At 43.7% G+C, this 26,152-nt stretch overlaps 1 protein-coding gene across 1 annotated transcript; it reads left to right on the top strand.

The window, feature by feature from the left end:
• Window positions 1-5,818: 5,818 nt before the first annotated feature.
• LOC119329930 (ER membrane protein complex subunit 1-like) lies at window positions 5,819-16,109 on the top strand. The gene is made up of 12 exons (XM_037603036.1): window positions 5,819-6,042; window positions 6,698-6,825; window positions 6,917-6,979; window positions 9,109-9,230; window positions 9,317-9,432; window positions 9,513-10,320; window positions 10,750-11,481; window positions 11,583-11,804; window positions 12,067-12,162; window positions 12,251-12,445; window positions 13,891-14,004; window positions 15,489-16,109. Exons 1-12 carry the CDS (start codon window positions 5,930-5,932, stop codon window positions 15,747-15,749), a joined length of 2,970 nt encoding a protein of 989 aa, XP_037458933.1. The 5' UTR covers window positions 5,819-5,929; the 3' UTR covers window positions 15,750-16,109.
• The last annotated feature ends 10,043 nt before the right edge of the window (window positions 16,110-26,152 follow it).

Here is a 26,152-nt window from a genome sequence, read left to right as displayed (position 1 = left end):
GGAGAACGGAGTCTTGGTCATCTTGCCCATGAGGCATGGTTCACATGTGTCAAACGATTCATAATCGAGAGCCTCCAAAAGTCCATCAGCATGGAGTTTCTTCATGCGCTTGACACCAATGTGACCAAGGCGGCAGTGCCACAAGTATGTGGGACTATCGTTATCAACTTTACATCTTTTGGTATTCACACTATGAATATGTGTAACATTACGCTCGAGATTCATTATGAATAAACCATTGACCATAGGGGCATGACCATAAAACATATCTCTCATATAAATAGAACAACCATTATTCTCGGATTTAAATGAGTAGCCATCTCGTATCAAACGAGATCCATATACAATGTTCATGCTCAAACTTGGTACAAAATAACAACTATTAAGGTTTATAACTAATCCCGTAGGTAAATGTAGAGGTAGCGTGCCGACTGCGATCACATCGACCTTGGAACCGTTCCCGACGCGCATCGTCACCTCGTCCTTCGCCAGTCTCCGCTTATTCCGCAGCTCCTGCTGTGAGTTACAAATATGAGCAACGACACCGGTATCAAATACCCAGGAGTTACTACGAGTACTGGTAAGGTACACATCAATTACATGTATATCGAATATACCTTTAGTGTTGCCGGCCTTCTTATCCGCTAAGTATTTGGGGCAGTTCCGCTTCCAGTGACCCTTCCCCTTGCAATAAAAGCACTCAGTCTCAGGCTTGGGTCCATTCTTTGACTTCTTCTCGGCAACTGGCTTACCGGGCGCGGCAACCTCCTTGCCGTCCTTCTTGAAGTTCTTGTTACCCTTGCCCTTCTTGAACTTAGTGGTCTTATTGACCATCAACACTTGATGTTCTTTCTTGATTTCAACCTCTGCTGACTTCAGCATAGAAAATACTTCAGGAATGGTCTTTACCATCCCTTGCATATCGTAGTTCATCACAAAGCTCTTGTAGCTTGGTGGGAGCGACTGAAGGATTCTGTCAATGACTGCCTCATCAGGGAGGTTAATATTCAGCTGGGTCATACGGTTGTGCAACCCAGACATCTTGAGTATGTGCTCACTGACAGAACCATTTTCCTCCATCTTACAACTATAGAACTTGTCAGAGATGTCATATCTCTCGACCCGGGCGTGAGCTTGGAAAACTAGTTTCAGCTCTTCGAACATCTCATATGCTCCGTGATGCTCAAAACGCTTTTGGAGCCCCGGTTCTAAGCTGTAAAGCATGCCGCACTGAACGAGGGAGTAATCATCAGCACGAGACTGCCAAGCATTCATAATGTCTTGGTTCTCTGGGACGGGAGCGTCACCTAGCGGTCCTTCTAGGACATATTGTTTCCTGGCAGCTATGAGGATGATCCTCAGGTTCCGGACCCAGTCCGTATAGTTGCTGCCATCATCTTTCAGCTTGGTTTTCTCTAGGAACGCGTTGAAGTTCAAGTTGACATGAGCGTTGGCCATTTGATCTACAAGACATATTTGCAAAAGGTTTTAGACTAAGTTCATGATAATTGAGTTCATCTAATCAAATTATTGAATGAACTCCCACTCAGATTTGACATCCCTCTAGTCATCTAAGTGTTACACGATCCGAGTCAACTAGGCCGTGTCCGATCATCACGTGAGACGGACTAGTCATCGTCGGTGAACATTCTCATGTTGATCGTATCTTCCATATGACTCGTGTTCGACCTTTCGGTCTCCGTGTTCCGAGGCCATGTCTGTACATGCTAGGCTCGTCAAGTTAACCCTAAGTGTTTTGCATGTGTAAAACTGTCTTACACCCGTTGTATGTGAACGTAAGGATCTATCACACCCGATCATCACGTGGTGCTTCGAAACGACGAACTTTAGCAACGGTGCACAGTTAGGGGAGAACACTTCTTGAAATTGTTGTAAGGGATCATCTTATTTACTACCGTCGTTCTAAGTAAACAAGATGCATAAAACATAATAAACATCACATGCAATTATATAAAGTAGTGACATGATATGGCCAATATCATATAGCTCCTTTGATCTTCATCTTCGGGGCTCCATGATCATCTTGTCACCGGCATGACACCATGATCTCCATCATCGTGTCTTCATGAAGTTGTCACGCCAACGACTACTTCTACTTCTATGACTAACGCGTTTAGCAATAAAGTAAAGTAGTTTACATGGCGTTCTTCAATGACACGCAGGTCATACAAAAATAAAGACAACTCCTATGGCTCCTGCCGGTTGTCATACTCATCGACATGCAAGTCGTGATTCCTATTACAAGAACATGATCTCATACATCACAATATATCATTCATCATTCATCACAACTTCTGGCCATATCACATCACATGACAATTGCTGCAAAAACAAGTTAGACGTCCTCTAATTGTTGTTGCATCTTTTACGTGGCTGCAATTGGGTTCTAGCAAGAACGTTTTCTTACCTAGGAATAACCACAACGTGATCCTGTCAACTTCTATTTACCCTTCATAAGGACCCTTTTCATCGAATCCACTTCAACTAAAGTGGGAGAGACAGACACCCGCCAGCCACCTTATGCAACTAGTGCATGTTAGTCGGTGGAACCGGTCCCACGTAAGCGTACGTGTAAGGTTGGTCCGGGCCGCTTCATCCCACAATACCGCTGAAGCAAGATAAGACTAGTAGCGGCAAGCAAGTTGACAAGATCTACGCCCACAACAAAATTGTGTTCTACTCGTGCAAAGAGAACTACGCATAGACCTAGCTCATGATGCCACTGTTGGGGAACGTTGCAGAAAATTAAAATTTTCCTACGGTTTCACCAAGATCCATCTATGAGTTCATCTAAGCAACGAGTCAAGGGAGTGAGTTTGCATCTACATACCACTTGTAGATCGAGTGCGGAAGCGTTCAAGGGGTTGGTGATGATGGAGTCGTACTCGACGTGATTCGGATCACCGATGACCAAGTGCTGAACGGACAACACCTCCGTGTTCAACACACGTACGGTACGGGCGACGTCTCCTCCGTCTTGATCTAGCAAGGAGGAAGGAGAGGTTGACGAAGACAGCTCCAACGGCAGCACGACGGCGTGGTGTTGTTGGTGCAGCAGTACTCCGATAGAGCTTCGCCAAGCACGTACGGAGGAGGAGAGGTGTTGGGGAGGGGAGGGGCTGCGCCTTGGCTTGTGTTCAGCAGCCCTCCCCTCACCCCTCTATATATAGGAGGAGAGGGGCAAGGGGGCCGGCCCTCTAGGGGAAACCCTAGAGGGGGGCGGCGGCCAAAGGGAGAGGGAAAGGGGTGGCTTGCCCCCCAAGCTAGGGGGCGCCCCCTTTAGGGTTTCCCCTCCCCTTGCCCTAGCCGCATGGGCCTAGGTGGGGAGGCGCGCCCAGCCCACTAGGGGCTGGCTCCCTCTCCCACACAGCCCATGTGCCCCCCCGGGAGGGGTGGCCCCACCTGGTGGACCCCCGGAACCCTTCCGGTGGCCCCGGTACAATACCGGTATGCCACCGAAACTTTCCGGTGTCCGTTTAACCACTTTCCTTATATAAATCTTTACCTCCGGACCATTCCGGAACTCCTCGTGACGTCCGGGATCTCATCCGGGACTCCGAACAACATTCGGTAATCACATACTTGTCTTCCTGATAACCCTAGCGTCACCGAACCTTAAGTGTGTAGACCCTACGGGTTCGGGAGACATGCAGACATGACCGAGACGACCTCAGGTCAATAACCAACAGCGGGATCTGGATACCCATGTTGGCTCCCACATGCTCCTCGATGTTGTCATTGGATGAACCACGATGTCGAGGATTCGATCAAACCCCGTATGCAATTCCCTTTGTCAATCGGTACGTTACATGCCCGAGACTCGATCGTCGGTATCCCAATACCTCGTTCAGTCTCGTTACCGGCAAGTCACTTTACTCGTACCGTAATGCATGATCCCGTGATCAAACACTTGGTCACTTTGAGCTCATTGTGATGATGCATTACCGAGTGGGCCCAGAGATACCTCTCCGTCATACGGAGTGACAAATCCCAGTCTCGATCAGTGTCAACCCAACGGACACTTTCGGAGATACCTGTAATGCACCTTTATAGTCACCCAGTTACGTTGTGACGTTTGGTACACCCAAAGCACTCCTACAGTATCCGGGAGTTACACGATCTCATGGTCTAAGGAAGAGATACTTGACATTGGAAAAGCTCTAGCAAACGAACTAACCGACCTTTGTGCTATGCTTAGGATTGGGTCTTGTCCATCACATCATTCTCCTAATGATGTGATCCCGTTATCAACGACATCCAATGTCCATAGCCAGGAAATCATGACTATCTGTTGATCACAACGAGCTAGTCAACTAGAGGCTCACTAGGGACATATTGTGGTCTATGTATTCACACGTGTATTACGATTTCCGGATAATACAGTTATAGCATGAATAAAAGACTATTATCATGAACAAAGAAATATAATAATAACACTTTTATTATTGCCTCTAGGGCATATTTCCAACAGTATGTACGACCATTAGCTACAAACTGCACCGGTGGCAGTTCACCATTTGCAATCTTATTCATCAGTGGTGACCGATTAACAACGTTGATGTCATTCAAAGATCTAGGCATTCCAAAAAAAGCATGCCAAATCCAAGTCTCTTGATCGGCCACCGCTTCAAGGATTATAGTGGAACCCTTTTTTTGGCCGTGGAATTGCTCATGCCATGCCTTTGGACAATTCTTCCAACTCCAACGCATGCAATCTGTTGAGCCAAGTATACCTGGGAACCCGCGAGTTTTGTTCATCTCCAACAACCTTGCGGCGTCTTCAGCATTGGGAGATCTCAAGTACTCCGAGCCAAACACTTGCACAATGCCGACTACGAAGCGCTTGACACACATGATGGCTTGGCTCTCACCCATGGCTAAGTGATCATCAACTAGATCAACGGGGATACCGTATGCCAACATACGCAAAGCGGCTGTCACCTTCTGAAAGGTGCTATGCCCAAGCTCTCCGGCGGCATTCCTCCTTTGCTGAAAAAACATGTCATGGCTCGCTAGTTTCTCTACAATGCGCCTGAACAACTCGGTGCTCATTCTAAACCGGCGACGAAAGTACGACTCGGAGTATGTGGGATTCTCCATAAAATAGTGGCTCATCAATCAGTTGTGGGCATCGATCCTATCCCTCCAAATTTCCTGCCGACCCTAACCGAACCGCCCTGCTTCGGTTTTTTATTGATGTGCATAGCTAGGATCATTGCAAGATCCTCCTCCTCTTCCATATCAAATTCTTCTTCGAAAGAATCATATGACGAACTCATCTATAATGTTCAAAACTAGGCTATAAAAAATTACAAACAATATGCACCAAATTCATGTAAAAATGTGAAGTTGGAAGCAATACATACCTTGCGGGCGTTTTGTCGAACACCTTGCGGGCGCCGAGCGGCTGTGGGCGGCCGGACGCTGTTCGTCGAAGAACTGCCGCGCGTGACGGGCGGCGCTGACTAGAGGGAGACGGAGGAAGCCGCGGCCGCGCAGGGAGAGACCGGGGAAGCGCCGGAACGGTAGCCGAAAGAAATGGGATGGCGAGGGCGGCGGCGACGCCAACGGCTGGATGGGTAGGTAAAGTTGCGAGCGAGTGCTCGAGAGTCCAGCGCGCGGGAGCGAGTGCAGTAAATAAACGGCGCGCGATGACGTTTCGACCGCGTGTTGAACTAAATATGTCGCACGCGTGATTTTGCGGGTCCGCTGGAACGCCCATAACAGCAAGGCGAGCTAAAACACTAATTTTCCAGCGCGACCCTTATATATGGCGACAGTTGTAGATGCTCTTAGGCCCCTACTACATCCCAACTCCGCTATGACTCCAATCCCTGTACTCGAGCAGTAAACGACACCACCCAGACGGCCCCCTCAGATCGGAGGTCGAATCCGAATCCCGTCGGCGATGGCGCCACCGCCCCGCCGCCTCCTCCTCGTCCTCCTCGGGTTCCTTGCCGCTGCCTCTCTAGCTACCCTCGCCGCCGCTGTCTACGAAGACCAAGTCGGCCTCGCTGACTGGTACGTTTGTCTCGCGCCCCTCCCGTAGTTCGATACGCTCCTCCCGCGCCTAGATCTGATTCGCCTAACACGACGCAGCGGACCTTTGACTTTATAGTTCAGATTGCTGTTTCACTGTAATGGAGGAGTTACACGCCATGTCAATGTAGGGTTTTCGAGGCTTTTGGGTCTTTTGAGTGATTTCTTCTTTGTTATATCCAGAGCTACTTATTCTAGCTACCAATTGAGTACTATGCGTGTGACGATCATGCCGGCTGTTTCAGCCTTTGGTGTTGGCTGCGCTTCCTGCAGATCAGATCAGATTGCGTTCTGGAACTTATTGGTTTGATGTTTTGTCGTTGCTTTTGCGGACAAATAGAAGTGTCAGACAGACCTCAGCCTAAAATTTCATTGTAGATGCACGGCTTTTTATGGACATGCAGTGTATTAATCCAGTAGATGACTTTCTTTTAAGAACAATATATGGACCATCAAGTCTAGCCGGCGCTGTGTTTGTTTTATTTCAAAATTTCAGTAAACCACTGTGGATTTCACTATCCAATCATTCATTGCTTGGACATTGGCCCTCTTAACGCCGCTTCTATTTCTAATTAGCACCATGCAGTCTCTGGGACTAACCCTATTTCACCATTTGAAAAACTGACGTTCTTTGCAGGCATCAGAAGTACATAGGCAAAGTTAAGCAGGCAGTTTACCACACTCAGAAGAGTGGGAGGAGGCGTGTCGTGGTCTTGACAGAGGAAAATGTGATCGCCTCTCTTGATCTTCGTTCAGGAGATATATGTCAGTTCTTCTTGTCAATTAGTTTCTTAAGCTGGCCTGCCACTAATGTGCTACAATTATGTGTCTTTAACAAATGTCGATTTTGATGCAGTTTGGCGACATGTCATTGAGAAGAACAACCCCATCGACCAGCTTAGTCTTTCAGCTGGAAAATGTGAGTCTAATTTTTGCTTTCATCTGGGACACCTTCTCTTAGAAGAACAACATTGTTGATGTTGTCTATTTTCATGCATTTTATTCCTTTTCTATTCCTTGTTGGTAGGAAACATATCCTTTTGAGACCAGTTTTGTTCTTCTAAAAGTTATGTGTATTTTCTAAGTATGTTTATTTTTATCTATACTCCAAACCTTTATTTGCATGTGCAGAATAGCTTTCTTTAGCATCTCTGTTTCAGATGCCTATTCGACTTTGGTACTCCCTCCGATCCTTTTTTCTCCGCGTATAACTCCAATCCCGCATACCAAGGACAGCTACGATCTAAAAAATCTGGACAATTTTACCCTGGAGCGAGCGTGGTCTGCATGGTAGAAATCTTGCACAGTTATAACAGCAGCAGCCTTTGATTGGCTCTCCTCTCCTTGTTTCCCTCTCTGCATTTAATTTTGACGCCCGCGTCCCTGCATGCATGATCTCTATTGGCTAATCTCTGCACGCATGCATGCGAGCCTTTGCTGTTCTGGCGCAATTAGTGCAGCTGGAAATTAGTACGGCCGAAGCGGAGGGTCAGGGGCACACATGGAAACCAGCGGATAAAAAAGGGAACACACAGACTATTTATGGAAAAATGAGAAAAAGTTATGCACAAACAAAATAGAACGAGGGAGTATCCTCTTGTGTTATTCACATAACCCCAGTATATACTTACATACCAGTAAGAACATGAATCAATGAGTATACTCGAGGTACCAATTAGCCAATAGGGATGCAATATGATTCAGGTATCCTTGACTTACAAGTAAGAAGGTAGATCTATACAGAATATAACTCAGGTATCCTTGACTATTAATACTACAATAACTAAAGGTGAGCAGCATGATAGCTGCATGTCAGAGGTTCTAGTTGAACACATTTTTTTGCTGGCATAGAGAAGACAACAGTGGAATGTTTACATCTATTGGTTATAAAAATATTCACAGAAGTGTTTAAGCCCAAGCAATGCAGATTAAAAAGTTCACTCAGAGCTACTCAGGAATTTGTCATGGTTACTCACCGCGGAATGTCATGTGGTGGGCCTTGGAGAAACACAAAGTCCCAACAAAGTACATTACCCTCATCAAAATATTGTGAGAAGTGTTAGAAGTAATGGCAACACTGATGACTTTCCATTTAAAAAAACATGGAGTCCTCGCCTCCATCTAGAAAAACATTTTAAGAAAAATCCTTACCTCCATCTAGAAAAAGGAGTAAAAAAGAAGAGAAAAAATCACCAACACAGCCTACGAGTGAGCGCCACTTTGCGTAGCTTTCCATTAAAAAAAAAAACGTGTGGGGTCATCACCTCCATCTAAAAAGGATATTTTTTAAAAGATTCCTCACCTCCATCTAAAAATGATATCCCAAAAGCTTTTTCACCGCGGCCAACCAGCTTGTGCCACGTGGCATAGCCGGTTGGCCGCCCTTCACGCGACGCTTAATGGGTTTAAAGTCCACACAAGAAAGAATTGGGTCTGGAATGATGATATACGTGATAGATGGCACTGATTGAAGAGAAGCTTGTCAAACACCATCTGAGATGGTTTGGGCATATTTAGTGCAGGCCTCCAGAAGCGTCAGTGCATGGTGGGTGGGTAAGTTGTGCTGATAATGTCAAGAGAGGTTGGGGTAGACCAAACTTGTCATGTGAGGAATCCGTAAAGAGAGATCTGAAGGACTAGAATATCACCAAAGATGTAGCCATGGACAGGGGTGCGTGGAAGTTAGCTATCCACATGCCACAGCCATGACTTGGTTTCCTTCTCTTATGGCTTTCAACTCTAGCCTACCCCGATTTGTTTGGGACTGAAAGGCTTTGTTGTTGTTGTTGTTGTTGTACTCAACCTAATAGGCAAGAGATGCCTTTCAGTGAACATGAGGAGCTTAGTATTGTTTCTTTTGAAAAGCCAAATTGTGTTGGCCTTTTTCCTTAGTGGTGGTATTAAGAATACTTATGTCATGAAGTGTGATTGCCTGTGATTTGTCACTTGACTATCAGTCATCAAAGCAATTACTGTCCAAATTGTTTATGTGCTGCAATATGATTTTTGAACCTTTTTTGAACCATCTGTTTTTTTACATGTATTCAGATGCTGTTACTCTTTCTTCGGGAGGTAGTATATTGAGGGCATGGAATCTTCCTGATGGACAAATGATCTGGGAAACCAATATTCAAACTTCCACATCATCAAAGTCGTTGCTGCATGTTTTGGTTTGTATTAGCGATTTGTGGATAATAAGACATCTTTTTCTTTGTATCACCTATTCAGAATTATCAATCTCCTTTTTTATGTGCAGTCAAACAGTAAAGTGGTAAAGGATAATTTGGTTTTAGTTTTGGCTGGACAATGGATTTATGCTGTATCAAGCATTGATGGAGTCATTTCTTGGGGAAAGGAGTTCACACTTGACGGGTACGCATAACTATGCCCCTCTGTTACTTGTTCAGAACATCAGGAATACAGTAATAACTTGCACTTCATTGTCTGTGCAGCCTAGAAATTAAGCAGGTCGTTCAATCACCTGAGAATGATATTGTCTATGTTGTTGGGATTGCTGGTTCCTCAAAGCTTGCTGTTTATCAGTTGAATGCTAAAACTGGAGAGATAGTAAAGGATGCCCAAGAGTCATTGCCTGATGGATTATGTGGTGAAATATTACTTGGTTCCAGTAATGTGTTGGTAGCACTGGATGAGACCAGGTCAGCTCTGTTTATTGTTGAGTTCAAGGGTGAGAGCATCAGCTACAACAAGGTGCAGATTTCAGAGTTTGTTCAAGACTTTTCTGGGACGGTCAAACTTCTACCACTGATGTCTAATGGTATCATAGCTTTGCAATCATCTTCTACTGTTTCTCTCCTGAAGCTTAAAGGTATGGATGGGTTGGAAGTAATCCATAGCTTTGACCAACCAGCCTCTGTGAGTGATGCTCTGACAATAACAGAAAAAGATGAAGCCTTTGCTGTTGTGCAACATGTGGGTTCTCAAATTGAATTTATTGTCAAAGTTACAAGTGATTTAACCAATGAGATTATTAGGGAGAAAGTTGATATAGGTCAGCATAGAGGCAGTGTACAGAAGGTCTTCTTGAATAATTATGTCCGCACTGATAAATCTCATGGTTTTCGGGCTCTGGTTGTAATGGAAGATCATTCCATCCTGTTAATTCAACAAGGTGCTGTTGTCTGGAGCAGAGAGGATGGACTTGCTTCAATTGTTGATGTAATGGCTTCTGAATTGCCTGTTGAGAAGGATGGTGTCTCAGTTGCGGATGTGGAACACAATCTCTTTGAATGGCTTAAGGTAATCATGACTAACTAATGTTTATCTCCATGTTTTGGATATTTCAATATGGACTACATACAGACTGAAATGAGTGAACAAACACACTAATATGTGTCTACATACACTCGATTTAGCAAAAAGTTAGAACACCATTTAACTAACAGTGATCAGATGGAGTATTTCAGAATGCCTGTTATTGAAACTTAGTAGATCTTCTGTCAATCCTGTAGAATTTATTGACATGCATTTATTTGCTGTACAGCTTTCTTAGCTAATGGTAGCACTGGTTAGGTAATAGTGTGTATTCATCCACAATTCTTTTTCTGTTCATTGTGTGTGTGCTACCACGACTTAGGCAACACTACAACCCGCCGCAAGGTTTTGACATTTTGTTGCATGTGCTTCTCAAAATTCATGTATGGCACTTGACTCCTGATTCTTGTATAGGGACATGTGCTGAAACTCAAAGGAACTCTAATGCTTGCTAGTGTTGATGAACTTGCTGCAATCCAAGCATTGAGAGTCAGAAGCTCTGAGAAAAATAAGATGACCAGAGACCATAATGGATTCCGCAAACTTCTTATTGTATTGACCAAGGCTGGCAAAGTGATAGCTCTGCATACTGGAGATGGCCGTATTATCTGGTCAAATTTGTTGCCTTCCCTTCGTGCTTCTAAATCTGGCGAAAGGCCTTCTGCCTTGAGGATATACCAATGGCAGGTACCCCATCACCGTGTTATGCGTGAGAACCCGTCCATACTTGTTGTGGGAAGATCTGGAGCCAGCTCTGTTGCTCCTGGTGTCCTCTGTATTCTTGATTCGTATTCCGGAGAGGAACTCAACTCTCGGAGCTTTGACCATTCTGTTGCCCAAATTATCCCATTGACACTGAAGGATTCATCTGAACAGCGTCTTCATCTTATTGTTGATTCCAACTCCAACGCTCACCTATATCCAAGATCTCCGGATGCCCTTAATTCATTTATTAGTGAAATGTCAAATCAGTATTTCTATTCTGTAGATATGCAGAAAAATGCTATCAGAGGGTATTCATTACAGAAATCATGTGACTTCAATGCGGATGACACATACTGCTTTAGCACAAAGTTGTTATGGTCCATCATTTTCCCTTCCGATGCAGAAAGGATTTCTGTCTCAGAAGCACGAAAGATGAATGAGGTCCGTTTATTTCCTCTGCTTGCTTCAATTCATATTCAGTGGCCCAACATCTTTTGTTACAACATGTTATAACATAGTCTTTGCTTTCTTATGTCCTAAAGGTTGTTCATACTCAAGCAAAGATCATAGCAGATCAAGATGTGATGTATAAGTATTTATCAAAGAACTTAATTTTTGTTGCTACGGTGTCTCCTAAAGCTGCTGGTGAAATTGGATCCGCGGCACCTGAAGAAGCTTCACTAGTGGCATATCTCATTGATGCTGTCAGCGGACGCATACTACACCGTGTGACCCATCATGGTGCACAAGGCCCTGTACATGCCGTGAGTATAACTTGGCTTTTTATTCGTTGGCCCTAATCTCGTCAGTCAGAATTTGTGTATGAGACTGTTATACACTATTTCCATCTTTTCACAACATATTCTACATGCTTGAATTGCTACACATCTCAATTACACACGACACTTATATCATAAGGCACGAAGATATGCTATCTGGAGTATCTTGCGCATGTCTATATATGTTATTTTAAACCACTCTTCTTTACTAATTGTTAACATGCTTATTTCTTTTTGCATTATCAAGGTTGTCAGCGAGAACTGGGTTGTCTATCATTATTTCAACCTCCGAGCCCACAGATTTGAAATTGCAGTGATTGAGATATATGATCAATCTAGGGCGGTATGGCTTGTGCACATTGTTATAATATAAGCTCATTTAGCATATTTTTTGGTGTCGGTAGTATTAACTTCACTAAGTGTTCACACAGGACAATAAAGATGTATTGAAGCTTATACTTGGGAAGCACAATTTGTCTGCACCCATGACTTCTTATTCCCGACCAGAGGTTATGGTGAAATCCCAGTCATACTTTTTTACTCACTCGGTGAAGGCAATGGCAGTTACACAAACAGCCAAGGGTATCACTTCCAAGCAGCTACTCATTGGCACGATTGGTGACCAGGTCTGTTGTCTTGATTTTCATTTTCATTGCTATTTACCTGGACAAGTCATTGCACATTTTTTGCCCATGTTGGATGCGGACATGGTTTGTATGGCACCTCATATATATCCTTCCTACCTTATGGGAAATTGAGGGACCTCCTATCAGCTGGTCTTCTTACCATCATGTAGAATCTAAATGTTTCCATTATGGATAGTTGGTGCGAATGATGTTTCTAATTTGATCTCTTATCCAATACAAACAAAAACATGCAGTGCTTTGTCCCTAAAAAACATGCAGTGCACAGTTGATCAATTTTTTACTTTTGGATAGTTGCAAAAAAAATGTTTCCTCTTCTTTTTTGGAACCTCAAATGTATGATTTTACATGTTGTGTCACCTTTCCGTTTTCTGTTGAAATCCCATGTCCACATTAATCCACCGGCAGTGCTGTCAGAATGATGTGTTATGCATGATGATGGTTCATCCTGGGTGCTGTTTGCACGTCCACCTTTGGTACCGCTCATGTGTATTTTACGCGCGCATGACCGTTGATTAGCTTGAAAAGCATGGGAACTTAGCTTCTATTACCTCTGTCCCAAATGACTTGTCTTAGATTTGTGTAGATACGGATGTCTCTAACACTAAAACGTGTCTAGATACATCCGTATCTAGATCAAGACAAGTAATTCGGGACAGAGGGAGTATAGACTATTATTAGTTTGTTTACATGGGTTGGAGAGATTGTTTCTTTGTGGTCAAGTCATCCCTAGGAAGCTGTATCACATCATTTTTAATCAATGAAAGACGGATTGAACAAAGCTACCATACTTCTCTTCTATGACCGGTTGCCTTTCTCGCACATGTTTATCTTCATTGTGAAATACTCCTTCCGTTCCTATATCTAAGGTGTATTATTTTCGGCACGGTGACCAAGGCACATAATTATAGACAAGTAATGACGAAATTACCCTCGGCAAATTTGTTGATTAGTGTCAAGTAAATCAGTTAGCCTAGAAAAGTAAGAGATACATGCAATCAATAGAGAGATATTTTCCGTCTATTGCTATAAGGAGAGATACAGACAATCGGGAGAGATATACTTTCCATTTTCCTGGAGGGCTAACAAGGGAATTAAGAGGAATTAGAAGAAATACACCTTACATTCTGAAATTTTATCAAAAAACAAATACACCTTATATAAAGGAACGGAGGGAGTAGATTAACAACACCACGTGACTGCACTAATAAGATTTTGTACCTACATAGCCCCAGGAAACATATACACCTTGCCCCAGGAAACATATGCACCTTAACTCAAGCCTGTCAAGTTCGATAGCATCTGCTTATACAATATATGTATGAAATGAACATTTCGTCTTTTTAAACAAGATATTTGGCTATTTAATATGAAGTCAGTCGTAGATGCTTGAATTAGATTCTTATGGAACACATTACATATTGCAGGTTCTGGCACTTGACAAGCGCTTTCTTGACCCACGCCGTTCATTGAATCCTACCCAACAAGAGAAAGAAGAGGGTATTATACCGTTGACAGATTCTTTGCCTATTATTCCACAGGTATTTCTATTGTCATGATGCTCTAAAGTTTTACCTTAACATATATTCTTGTAATAATTATATCAACGCACTGCATCTGTGTTCTTATAGTTGTATCACTGTTACAATATAAAAGCACTAATTGGTGTTACCATCTTGTCATGATGAAGTTGCGCAATGGTATTGCTTTACTCCCTCTGTTCCTAAATATAAGTCTTTTTTAGAGATTCCAATAAGGGACTACACGGAGCAAAATGAGTGAATCTACACTCTAAAGTATGTCTATATACATCCGTATGTAGTCCATAGTGAAATCTCTAAAAGGACTTATACTCCCTCCGTCTGAAAATACTTGTCGGAGAAATGGGTAAAAATGGATGTATCTATAACTAAATTACGTCTAGATACATCCATTTCATTGACAAGTATTCCTGGACCGAGGGAGTGTTTAGGAACGGAGGAAGTAGATTATAATTTTCTCTTAGCGTGTATTATGCTTCGGTTACAGGTTTAGGACATTGGCTTGTTTCTCTTTGGATTTGGTTAAGTAGTTGGTTCGATCCACTGTTGCTAAGATGTAACCTTTTCCTTCCGTTAAAAAGGGGCATTCATATCTTTTTATTTGTGTAGAACTGTTAAACTCCAAATAATGGTTCAGGAAATATCAAGATACAAGATTATACTCTTTTATCATGAGCTATGATGGGCCGGTCTCCCATCTATTTACTATAACGAGTGTCTACTGAAGTTCCAATCTTCAGTTTAAGTTTCATAAACTTCAACAAAAACGTGTATCCTCTGCTGTTGAATCAGTTAATCATTTTTGTGTATGATAAAACAAACATGACTTCTTTTAGCACACTGGGAAGTGGAATTGGGACATAGACAACTTTGGTTGCATGGTTAAAATATGATTCTTCCTTCAAGTAAAGAAGACACTGATGATTTCAGAACCCAGTTTGTTTATTACTCCCTCCGTCCGGAAATACTTGTCATCAAAATGGATAAAAGAGGATGTATCTAGACGTATTTTAGTTCTAGATACATCTCTTTTTATCCATTTTGATGACAAGTATTTTCGGCCGAAGGGAGTACTAACTTGTGCAGAACAAAGCTAGTTTATAAAGTCTATGAACGTAGTTTTCTCATTAACTTTTGGTTATTACTAACATTGCTTAAAAATTACTAGGACAACTTGCTTAAAGTGTGTGAAGGGGTCCTTTGACTATCTCTTTCCAGCTTCATTTAGCTACCACTCTCTTGCACACTTCCTTGCCTCATGTCTTGTGCTTGATATAGTGTTGTATGTCATAATATTTTGGTCACATGTTGGCATGCTTGTTTTGTCAAAGGTCCACTATTTTCAATACCTTGTGCTTAATTTGATGTTCTATGTTGGGCTAATTGGTCATTATCCATTCTGCTTATATATTTATGCTTAATATGATGCTGTATATTGATATATTTGGTCATTATACATCCTGCTTATGTGATTTTTCCTGCAGTCCTATGTGACACACTCTCTTCAAGTGGAAGCACTGCGAGGAATTGTTTCTATTCCGGCAAAGTTGGAGTCCACTACTCTTGTTTTCACTTATGGTGTGGATCTCTTCTACACTCGGCTTGCACCATCAAGAACCTATGATTCACTCACGGATGAATTCAGTTATGCTCTTCTTCTAATTACTATTGTCGCATTGGTTGCTGCTCTCTTCGTTACTTGGATTTTGTCTGAGAAGAAGGAATTAAGAGACAAGTGGAGGTAATTGAGGCCTCTATGTTGTGATGCAAATGAAATTTTCGGCCCTAGTCGACATCCTTATCTTCGACTTTGTTAGTGCCAGGGTTCGTTTCACTTTTGACTAGGCTATTATTTATGTAACATTTGAAAGTGAAACCTGTTTCCTGGGATGACACTGCATAAGGTACTTGTGCAATTAGAAATCCTGGACATGACATCAAAGAACTGGCAGATCACGCATGACTCATAATACGTTGTAAAATGTACCACAGCGACCAAACTTTCCATCAGAATGTTAGCAGTACTTTGTAACTTTTTCTGAGTAGAAATAACATTTCTCTCCTCCAATCTTGACATTATTTCTGTCGTTGATATGTGATTCTCACGATTATGGTTTGTGTTGGGGAAAGAAACCTGTTACTCAGATGGTGATGTAGCAATGGATCAATCTGTCGCTGTTTCCTGACATGACACTTTTTCTGAAGATGCACGCCCGTATGCATGCATTACGTGCAGTTATACAACTGCCTTATCTACCGTGCCGTTCGATGCGCTTAATGAAGACCATCAGTTCCTACCCCCACATCGCACCGCACCTGCTGCCGCGCAGCATCTTTTGCAACAGGGGACACATCGCTTCACAGTAGACGTCACCACAGATTGGGCGAGCAGCGGCCGCTTGCAGCACAATGTCGTGGAGCTGCAATGGAACACCGCCGGTGATCATCGATGCTATGATGGAGCATGGTTTGCCTGCCCGGTGCTGTGGTGGAGCTGCAATGGAACATCGCCGGTGGTCATCGATGCTGCGATGGAGCATGGCTTGGCCGCTCGGTGCCGTGGAGCTGCAATGGAACATCGCCGGGGGTCGTCACTGCTGCAATGGAGCCGCTGGGCCGTTGACAATGTCACGAGTGCTACATAGTAGCGGTGGGGAGGGCTATGTTGCAACACTGGTGGTCATCGATGTTGTGATGGAGCATGGCTTGGTTGCCCGGTGACGTGGAGCTGCAATGGAGCATCGCTGGTGGTCGTCGCTGCTGCAATGGAGCCGCCGGGGCGTCGACAATGTCACGAGTGCTACATAGTAGCGGTGGCGAGGGCTATGTTGCAACACTGGCAGCCATCCCCACCTGTCACGTCACAACACCGGCATCATCATTGAACGCTGCATCATAGCACAAGCAACCATCGACGGGCCGCATAGCAGCACATCATCACGAGTGCCACATACGAGCGTGGGCAAGGGTTGCATTGCATCACTGGCAATCGATGATGACTGCCGCGTCACAACGCCGCAACACCTCGAACGCTGCATCGCAACATCGGCAACCATCAAGGGGTGTTGCATGCATCTCTGGAGTGTCACGTGTTCCATCACAACGTGGAGCAGCTTGGGCAGGAAAGCTCACGGTGGAGAGAACAAGAGACTAGAAATGAGAGAGGAGAAATGGGTGGCTCACGCTCGCGGAAGATAAGGAGATAAGGTTTGGTGGTTGGTGGGGCCCATGGGAACATAGCGTGCTTTTAGCCGGCTGACGCGAGTTTGCGTGCGAGAGACAAGCACTGCACGATCGAGCTCGATTAGATGCCTCGCGACGTGGTTTACGACTGCTAGATATCTATCAGTTGGAGTAATAATAACGATAGAGAGATGATGCACATACAAGCAATAGGAAACAAGGATGATATAGGCGGTTGTACCGTTGTATACCACCTTCACCATAATTACCAAGCACCGAAAACCTTCACAGTCATCGAAGATGGAGAGTACCAGAAGCTGGTCCACATCTTGGTGTTGAAGAAACCCCCTAGCCAGGAGGCGAGCCGTGATAGTCACCAGCCCCGGAAGGCTGGATCTAGCCCGATAAGGAACATTGGCCGGAGGAACCCTCCAATCCTCTTCAATGCCATATCCGGGGCCAACGCCAACCCGCCCTTCAACATTCCATCGGATACTCCATTGTCTTTCGCAAATCTGTAACATTTATCACCATCGCACTCCAAGAGCAACCCATCTCCGCCACCACACCTAGACGCAACACCAGATCGAAGCCGCTCCAACAGCTTGGACTTCACAAGCCTCTCGCTGACGCCAACCACTACTACAGATGCGTCATCGATGAGCTGTACCACTGACCGGCCAGCCCAAACACATCAGTGTTATCTATCCCGGTCTCAGTTTAAAAGTTATCACATGCCGGTCTAAAAATGCACGGTCTATGATATGTTGTACCGATGAGAAAATTGGACAGATTGTAATCACTGACTTGCTGCTCTACTTGTCCCGTATGTATAGTCGATTTAAATCTGACCCTTTTCCTTTTTCACCATTTAGTGTTGTTCTGTACGTGGCCTGTTATAATCACCGTTCATTCCCTGTTTCCATTCCTTACTCTCACTGCCGTAGTCTAGTCCCTCCCTCCCGCCGGTCTCCCTATTGTCCCCTTCCCCCTATGACCGCTGATCTGTGGCAGCCTCTCCAACGGCCCCACTGCCTTCCTTCGCGAATGCACCATCCCGACGTTGCCGCTCGCAAGCCGTCTGGACGCCGCTCTCTCGTTGGGACATTGCCGCATTCCCGTACATCCGTTGCTCTGCCCCGGGGATCTGCCCTACCACTGACTATCTCTCCCATGCCTCAGTGCATGATGGTAGACCCGACATGTACTGCACTGTTCTCGTGCCAGCCACAGCAGTGAGCTGCATTGTATCATAACTATGTTGCAATTTCAATTATACTATGCATGTCATGTATGTGTTGCAATTTTGGGATGCATGTAATTGTGTTGCTATGAACCTTACATTTGCTATGTGTTTCATGTACCTACTAGACCATTGATGGCACACGTTGCTTCGCCCCTCATTTTATAAAATAAAATGATAAAAATATTCTTAAATATATTATGACATAAAACATATTGATTTTGCATAAATATAATCATACATTAGCTAGTAATCAAGAGAAATCATGTACATACTTGGTAAAAGCAAGGTTCATGGATATAAATTGGCCTGGTTTAACATACACAACAATGTACACGTGGAAAAAATGTTGCATACTTTTACTGTGGCACAATTTAAGAACAACAAACCAAACTTGTTGGAGCCACTTCTCTAGGCATTTGAAACTTGAAACAAGGAAAAATGATGTAGCAGCGGTGCTCAAGCAATTGACGACTTGCAATTAGATTATTTATGCTAAAGTTGAACTCAAACCTGAGAGGAAGGATGGTAGGTGAGATGTACCTGACCGGATGCAGGGACAACGCTGAAATCTTTGGCATTGTTGCCTCACACAGATAGGAATTGAACCCCCCAGCATTATCACCACCAGAATATAATTGCAATTTGGGGTTGTGAAGTCTTTGTTGTCACCCCCCTTCCTGTGACAAGAGGATGCTAACGACGGCAATGCTCTCAACGACGGGGAGGGCTTCTGTAGGGTTATGCCCCAGAAGCAAAAGAGGAATAATCAAGCGGCCTTGTACGAGAGTAAATTTGAGATAGGGTATATCTAGCAACTTTACATCAAACTTTGCTGAGTGGATACTATCAATTTTTATTCTACATGGCAATACGAAACCTCTCTCCAGAACTTGGTATAACAACACACGACATGTTGCATAATATGATTAGTTAAATATATGGTCGACTGCAGAAGATAAGGGTAGCATCAACACTATCTTAACACATTGTAGGATCGAAAGTATGTCTAGAGGGAGGGGGGGGGGGAGGTGATTAGACTACTTGAACAAATAAAATCTATGCTTTTCCCAGTTTTAGTTGTGGGCAGATTTTAGTAATTCTTGCGAGTCTAGTATCACCCTACGCATGCAATTCTAAGAGTATAGCAGCGGAAAGTAAAACATTACACATGTAAGTAAAGGAGGGGTTTGTAGATTTCAAACGTAATGAAGACACGATGATTTTTGATGTGGTTCTGATAGGTGGTGCTATCGTACGTCCACATTGATGGAGACTTCAACCCATAGAGGGTAACGGTTGCCTGAGTCCATGGAGGGCTCTCCACCCACGAAGAAGCAACCTTGCCTATTCCACCATGGCTTACGTCCATGAAGGACTAGCCTCACTCGGATAGATCTTCACAAAGTAGGCGATCTCCTTGCCCTTACAAACTCCTTGGTTCAACTCCACATGATCTTGGAGGCTCCCAAGTGACACCTAACCAATCTAGGAGACACCACTCTCCAAAAGGTAATAGATGTTGTGTTGGCGATGAACTCCTTGCTCTTGTGCTTCAAATGATAGTCTCCTCAACACCCAATATCTCTCTCACAGATTTGGCTTGGGTAGGAGAAGGATTGGAGTGGAAAGCAACTTGAAGAGGCTAAAAATCAAGGTTCAAATGGTAGGAATGGAATCTCTTGATCTCAACACATGAGTAGGTGGTTCTCTCTCAGAAAATGAATGGTGGAAGTTGTGTCTCGTTCTGATGGCTCTCTTAGAGAATAAGTGGTGGTGGAGGGGTATAAATAGGCATCACCAAAAATCCAACCGTTACAAGTCTTTGACCCAAGTCGGTGGCACCGATATCATAATCTCGGTGAGACCGACTAGTGAAAAGACTTGACCGTTAGGCTTTTCGATGAGACCGATTATACCAACTCGGTGGGACCGAAGTGCAATGGCTAGGGCAAGACATCATCTCAATAATTCCGATCGGTTCATCTTGGTAATTTCGAAATGAATCAACTTCATCACAGAAATTTGGCCAGGACGTCTTGGTGGGATCGAGAACCATTTTAGTTAGACCAAATTGCTAGGATTTTGGCTGTGGCAATGGAATGATCATCTCGGTGGTCCGGAGTAGGTGATATCGGTGGGACCGAAATGAAGATTTAGGGTTTTGGACATATGTGTTTTTGAGAAGGTGATTGAGGGTTTTTGGAACAATATCACTAGGCACTTGAAGAACAACCTCATCAACAATACCTCATCCCCTTTTAATAGTATTGGCTTTCCTAAGGGACTCAATGTGATCTGGATCACTAAACAAAAAATGTAGAGTCTTGGGGTAGCCATTTTTTGTCCTTGACATTTTGAAGGGTCCACATACATTAGTCCTTGCCATCCCAATCGTTGATCTTTTCTGAAATTTATCATCAATGTTCATTAGATCAATGACATATATGATGTTATTAATTATGAAAACGACTCGGGGATTAGTTGCACTTTCAATCTCCCCTTATTGGTACTTTATGAAAACATATAGATCAAAGCTTCAACAAACGATATAATGAATGAAATACATCGTCTCTTTAAGAAGTATGTGATAAGCAAGAGCTCCCCCTAAATTTGTGCATTATTAAAAATTTGCATTTGATTGCAAATGCACAATCGATTAGGATCATGGGTTACTCTTCCATGTCACATATATCTTGGTGGAGCGCACAAAATGATAAGATTGCAATGAAATTTGCACTCATCACCAAACAAACAAGTGAATGATCATACAAAGAGCATACGAATGAATATCCAAGCAAGCATAGCATTAAAGTATGATATGATCAAGCAGACAATAATGTAGTCTCATACAAGCGTCATGCAAAAGTAACTCAAAGTAGCAAGAATCTCTTAAGGAAAAGCAAAGGAACAAAAGAAAAACACTCCCTCGAAGCCTAATGATTTATACTATTCCCCCCTTTGGCAACAAGTACAAAAAAGTTCAAATAAGTATAGAGCTAAATGTTGCTCTAGGCTTGATCTCCTGCAGCGCCGGTGTGCGTTGATGTCGGAGTAGAGAGAAGTGCATCTGCAAATGCCTTAGATTAAGTCTGCTGTACTAGAGGAGTGGAGACGGCAGTAGGCACTAAGGGGACAATCGAAGGTGTAGCTGCTGGAGCTGAGACTGTAGCTCTGGAAGTGACGGGCACTGCAACTGATCTAGGCATGGTCCTGAACTGAGTAGTCGTGGGAATGCCATCACCTAGATGCTCCTCATCATCCCTAGATGGTCATGCTTTAGCTTCATCCACCTCACGCTTCAGACTCTCCACAGTGGTCTGAACCTCTGGCACCTTGACATCCAGATCATGAATCTTCGTTTATACAATCCTCTCGAGATTCTTCTGGTTCTCTATGAGATTGGCCAGACTCCGCTCGATCCTCCGAGTAGCTTGAAGAATGACATATTGCATTTGGTCTATCTTGGTCTTAAGCACTGGAGTTAAGGGAGCACTAGGTCCTGAAGTCCTTGCAGCTTCTGTGCTTGCCTGTGCTGTGGCCAAGGTAGGATGGGATGGATCCATTCTCACTGTATTATCCTCAAACTCAGGCCAAAGCGGCAAATGCTCATGATCCAACAGAAAAGACTTGTGCGCACCCTTGGAGTTGATAAGCATCTGAATATGAGGGGCAAACCCATAAGACCTCTTCTGATCAGCAACTGTCCTCTTTATGGTTTCCACTATGAGATCCATGACCTTGAATTTCTCATGTTGGTCAATATGATGCAGCATGTTGATGGAGTGACCACAAATCATCCTCTTATCGTCTAACTTGGGCATCAAATTATGCTTCATGATGGTGTTGGAGGTAGAAAGTCCTGCCAATAAATGATAAACATAGCTAAACTTGTGAGAGTCCTTGTACTTCTCAGGGATCTTCGTGTACATGTTAGCCATGGAATTGTGGTCCATCTTTGGCTTACCATACACATCTATGTCATCCTCATGAGCCCCAGGTACACCAGGCAAAGTGTCCCACTCAAGCACGCTAGGCTAATACTTGACCCCTTCGGTTATCCAAACTATCCTTCCATTGGGATAGAAGTGAGCTGGAGAGTAGAATTGCATGATCATCTCATCGTTCCATGCAGTCAGCTTCTTCCCAATGAACTTGTCAATATTAATAGTCCTGAAACCCTCATGAACATGGGGTAAGTCCTCATGCATATCAATATACTTCCAGTCCACCCACCTCATGTCACTGACTATGGGCTTCTTGTCAAGCAGCAGAGTCTCATAGAAATCTTGCTGTTCTTTGGTGTGGGAGCGATAGTCTACAACAGTCCTCCTTCCAATGGAGTAGAGATCAGACTCTCTCCATTTCCTCAGTCCTTTATCCTACCTCTTCTTCATATTCTCAGCAACTGGATGTGTGTCATTGTATTCAGGCAGTCTGGGTCTGAGCTTCATAAGCACTGGGGCCTTGTTCTTCTCAGCAGCAGAGATGTTTCTGATGGTCTTCCCATTTGGCTTGGAAGAAGTGGAAGTCTTCATAGTATCATCCATGAGCTTGGGCTGCTTGGCAGCATGTGGATTAGCAGCTGGCTCAAGCATGCCATCTCTGGGTTTGAAGGTCACTTGAACTGACTCCTTCCTCACTCTCTTTTTGCCTACTGGTTTAGCCATAGATTTGTTTGCAGCTGGCCTAGTGCTTGCAGTAGTGCCATATTCCTTGGCAAGCACTACTTTCTTCTTCTTCTTTGAGGTGACTTCTTCAACAATGAAGTCCTCATCCTGATCATCAGTGTCCTTCTTCTTCCTTGACCTTATGGCTACCTTGGGCAAGTATGGAGAACTTGTTTCTCCTTCATGACAACTCTCCTTGGGACTAGAGCCTGCACTCAAATCAACGCCGTGCTCCTCTGATCTGTTCTGGCTATCACTAGCATCTGACATCTTGCAAGCAGACCTGTGAAGTTTCAAGTTTTCACAGAAGACATTTCCGATCCACCGAGTTGATCATTTCGATGATACCAAAGCACTCAACAAAAACTTGGCACACAGTTTTGGTCAGACCAATATGTAGCTCGGTCTCTCCGAGATGCTAGGGTTTCATAGAAACTTTATCTCGATCTCATAGATTAGTACAACTCGGTAGCACTGAGATGTACTAGTGCAATGGCCAAAAGCCAGATCGATGACTCCGAAATTTCCAAATCGGTCAGCTCGAGATGTATTCGACATAAACTTTAACCTATTTTTTTGCTCGAATCTAATCTATGGGATTCATATTTGGACTAGAGATTTGCAATCTGTGGTAAGAATCATGGCGTAAACCCTAGTGCATTGAATCAGGAAAACAGAAGCACAAGGGGGGGGGGTGAGATTTTACTCTAACTTGGCGCAAATCCTCCATGGCGGCAACGAGATTTCCGTTGACGGCGGCGGAATCCAACAACGAGGGTGCGCTGGATGGAACAACGACTGTCTAGAGACTAGGGCGACGGCATCTGTCGGGTGCGGCAACGAAACGATTGAGAAAGTTTCAACCATACAAGCACGTGGGATATATATACCCTTCAGCTGTCGGTGGCTCCAAGTGGAACGGATCGGCGGCACCAAGATGTGTAACTGCTAGCAGTACCACACATCGGTGACTCCGAGACGATTCATTTAGGTTACACCGAGATGAAAAGCCAGATCAATCCAAATGGTTTCGGTGAGACCGATGGGAGTGAGTTGGCGAGACGGAAAGACATTTAGAAGGTTTTTGAGTTCAGTCCTTGACAGATCGGTGAGTCCCAGTGTGCCTCACCTGGAGGGTCCGAAAAATACTTTTTCAAATTTCGTGATGTAGCATGAAGAGAATTTGAGACAAGAAAGCATAGATAGCTAGAGAAGGTGCTTAGGCATTCCTGTACACCCACTTGGCCAGGAAGCCAAGACAATCAAAACAATAAGTTGATGTCCTTGAATGATGAAAAATGCATTGCAACACGCTCACACAATAAAATGGCAAATGAAATATGTGTCAAACATGCACAACCAATTCTAGAATCTATCACACAATTGGCGATGACTACGTCATGTATATATGAGTATATTGACTTAGATACAAATGAGAACATTTGATCATAGGTCATACTCATCATAGGTCATACTCATCGTTCACACTATTAGAGTTGCTTTAGCTCAATTTTTAGAGCAAAGCTCCCCCAATTAGGGATGAACTAACCTTGCTTTTTGTCGATGATGACTTCATGTAGATAGTGTAGATGTGGATGCTCAATGTTGATGTAGACTATCAAGAGTTGGGAGCAATCCTTGGAGTTTTGCACTTTTCAATACCTACATGGGTTATTCCCACAAGGAACATACAAGGATGTCCATAGACATAGAGTGAAATGCACATATAATGATGTCCATGAATGCATTGAATACCTTGCCCCTTGTCTTACCAACAAGAAGGTTTGTGACTCCATGAACTAGTGCAAAATGTTGAAGTTGGTTGCACAAGTCCTTGCCATGAATGAATATGAGTGAAGTTTGTTGGTGGAGTCACCCTCAAGAACTCTCTAGTTCTTCTTCTTTGGGACCCACATCAGTTTGATGGGAATCCTTGGAGTTGTGGTAGCACCTCATGAAGTAGAGCTTGATGAGGCCTTTGGAACCCACCTGACCAAAGCTTGAGGTGGTTCTTCAAATGATTCAATCTCTTCTTGAAGCTTGTCCTTGCCTTTTAGCTTGTGGTCTTGTGGTGGAAGATTATCTTGAGCTTGTGTTCCCTCAAAAGAAGTGGGATCATACTTCTCTTGTTCAGGAAAAAACTTTGTCTTAGGATATTGATCTTCTTCCCACTCAACTCCAATGGCATTGAACTTCCGTTCAAAACCAATACCTTGGTTATTCCAGTGCCTTCCTTGCTTACGCACAATTTCCTCAAATTGCTTACTTCCGGCAAGGCTCTTCTAAACACTTTTTCTATAATTCCTTTCCATAAATTGTTTTCTTGCTCAAGTGTGACTGGGCTAAGAGAATCATGGAGCGGCATCAATAAGCCGTGGTAAATTTTTTGTCCCATTGGGGGCAGGTTTGGGTATAAGCTTCTCATAGACCAGAGCTTCTCACAACAAGCCTGATGGTTTCGGTAGGGAACGCCCCACCTTTGGGGATGAAATGATATCCGCTGCCTCTTATTGCTTTCAAATTTTTTCTAGTGTGTCAACAGAGAACAACAGGAGTGTTGTGTCTATTTTTGGGATTTTTCTGGGTTTGTTTGGACTTTTTATGCATTAATTGAGTTTTCAATGCATTCAGGTGCACAATTCAAATTTGAACTACATGCACATGCTCTAATGCATATAAATTGGTTGAAAATTCAAATCTGTGTCCTTGTTTGCATGCTTAGGTCCCGTGCAGGAAATGGGAATGAATGTTGAACACCCTGCCACCGTCACTCGGCCGCAAACATTGAGATTCTTGCTTTTCAAATTCTAGTAAATCCAAAACTCATATGAAATTCATGAAACTTGGCATGCTATCATGGAGCGGCATCAACATGTCGTGGTTGGTCCCATTGGGGTCAGGTTTGAGTATAAGATTCTCACAAACCAGAGCTTCTCACAACAAGCTTGATGATTTCGGTAGGGAACGTCCCACCTTTGGGGACGAAATGATATCCGCTGCCTCTTATTGCTTTCAAAAATTTTCTAGTGTGTCAATAGAGAACAACATGAGT

The sequence above is a fragment of the Triticum dicoccoides genome, chromosome 1B (genome assembly GCF_002162155.2).
Source record: "Triticum dicoccoides isolate Atlit2015 ecotype Zavitan chromosome 1B, WEW_v2.0, whole genome shotgun sequence".
NCBI classification, from domain to species: domain Eukaryota; kingdom Viridiplantae; phylum Streptophyta; class Magnoliopsida; order Poales; family Poaceae; genus Triticum; species Triticum dicoccoides.
This window is presented reverse-complemented; position numbering and strand designations above follow the sequence as displayed.

Excerpts from the sequence above, each read along its gene's own strand:
- LOC119329930 (XM_037603036.1), top strand. The coding sequence starts at position 5,930 with ATGGCGCCACCGCCCCGCCGCCTCCTCCTCGTCCTCCTCGGGTTCCTT. Across the intron at positions 6,980-9,108 it reads TAGTCTTTCAGCTGGAAAAT|ATGCTGTTACTCTTTCTTCG; the intron begins GTGAGTCTAATT and ends ACATGTATTCAG. Across the intron at positions 14,005-15,488 it reads CTTTGCCTATTATTCCACAG|TCCTATGTGACACACTCTCT; the intron begins GTATTTCTATTG and ends TTTTTCCTGCAG.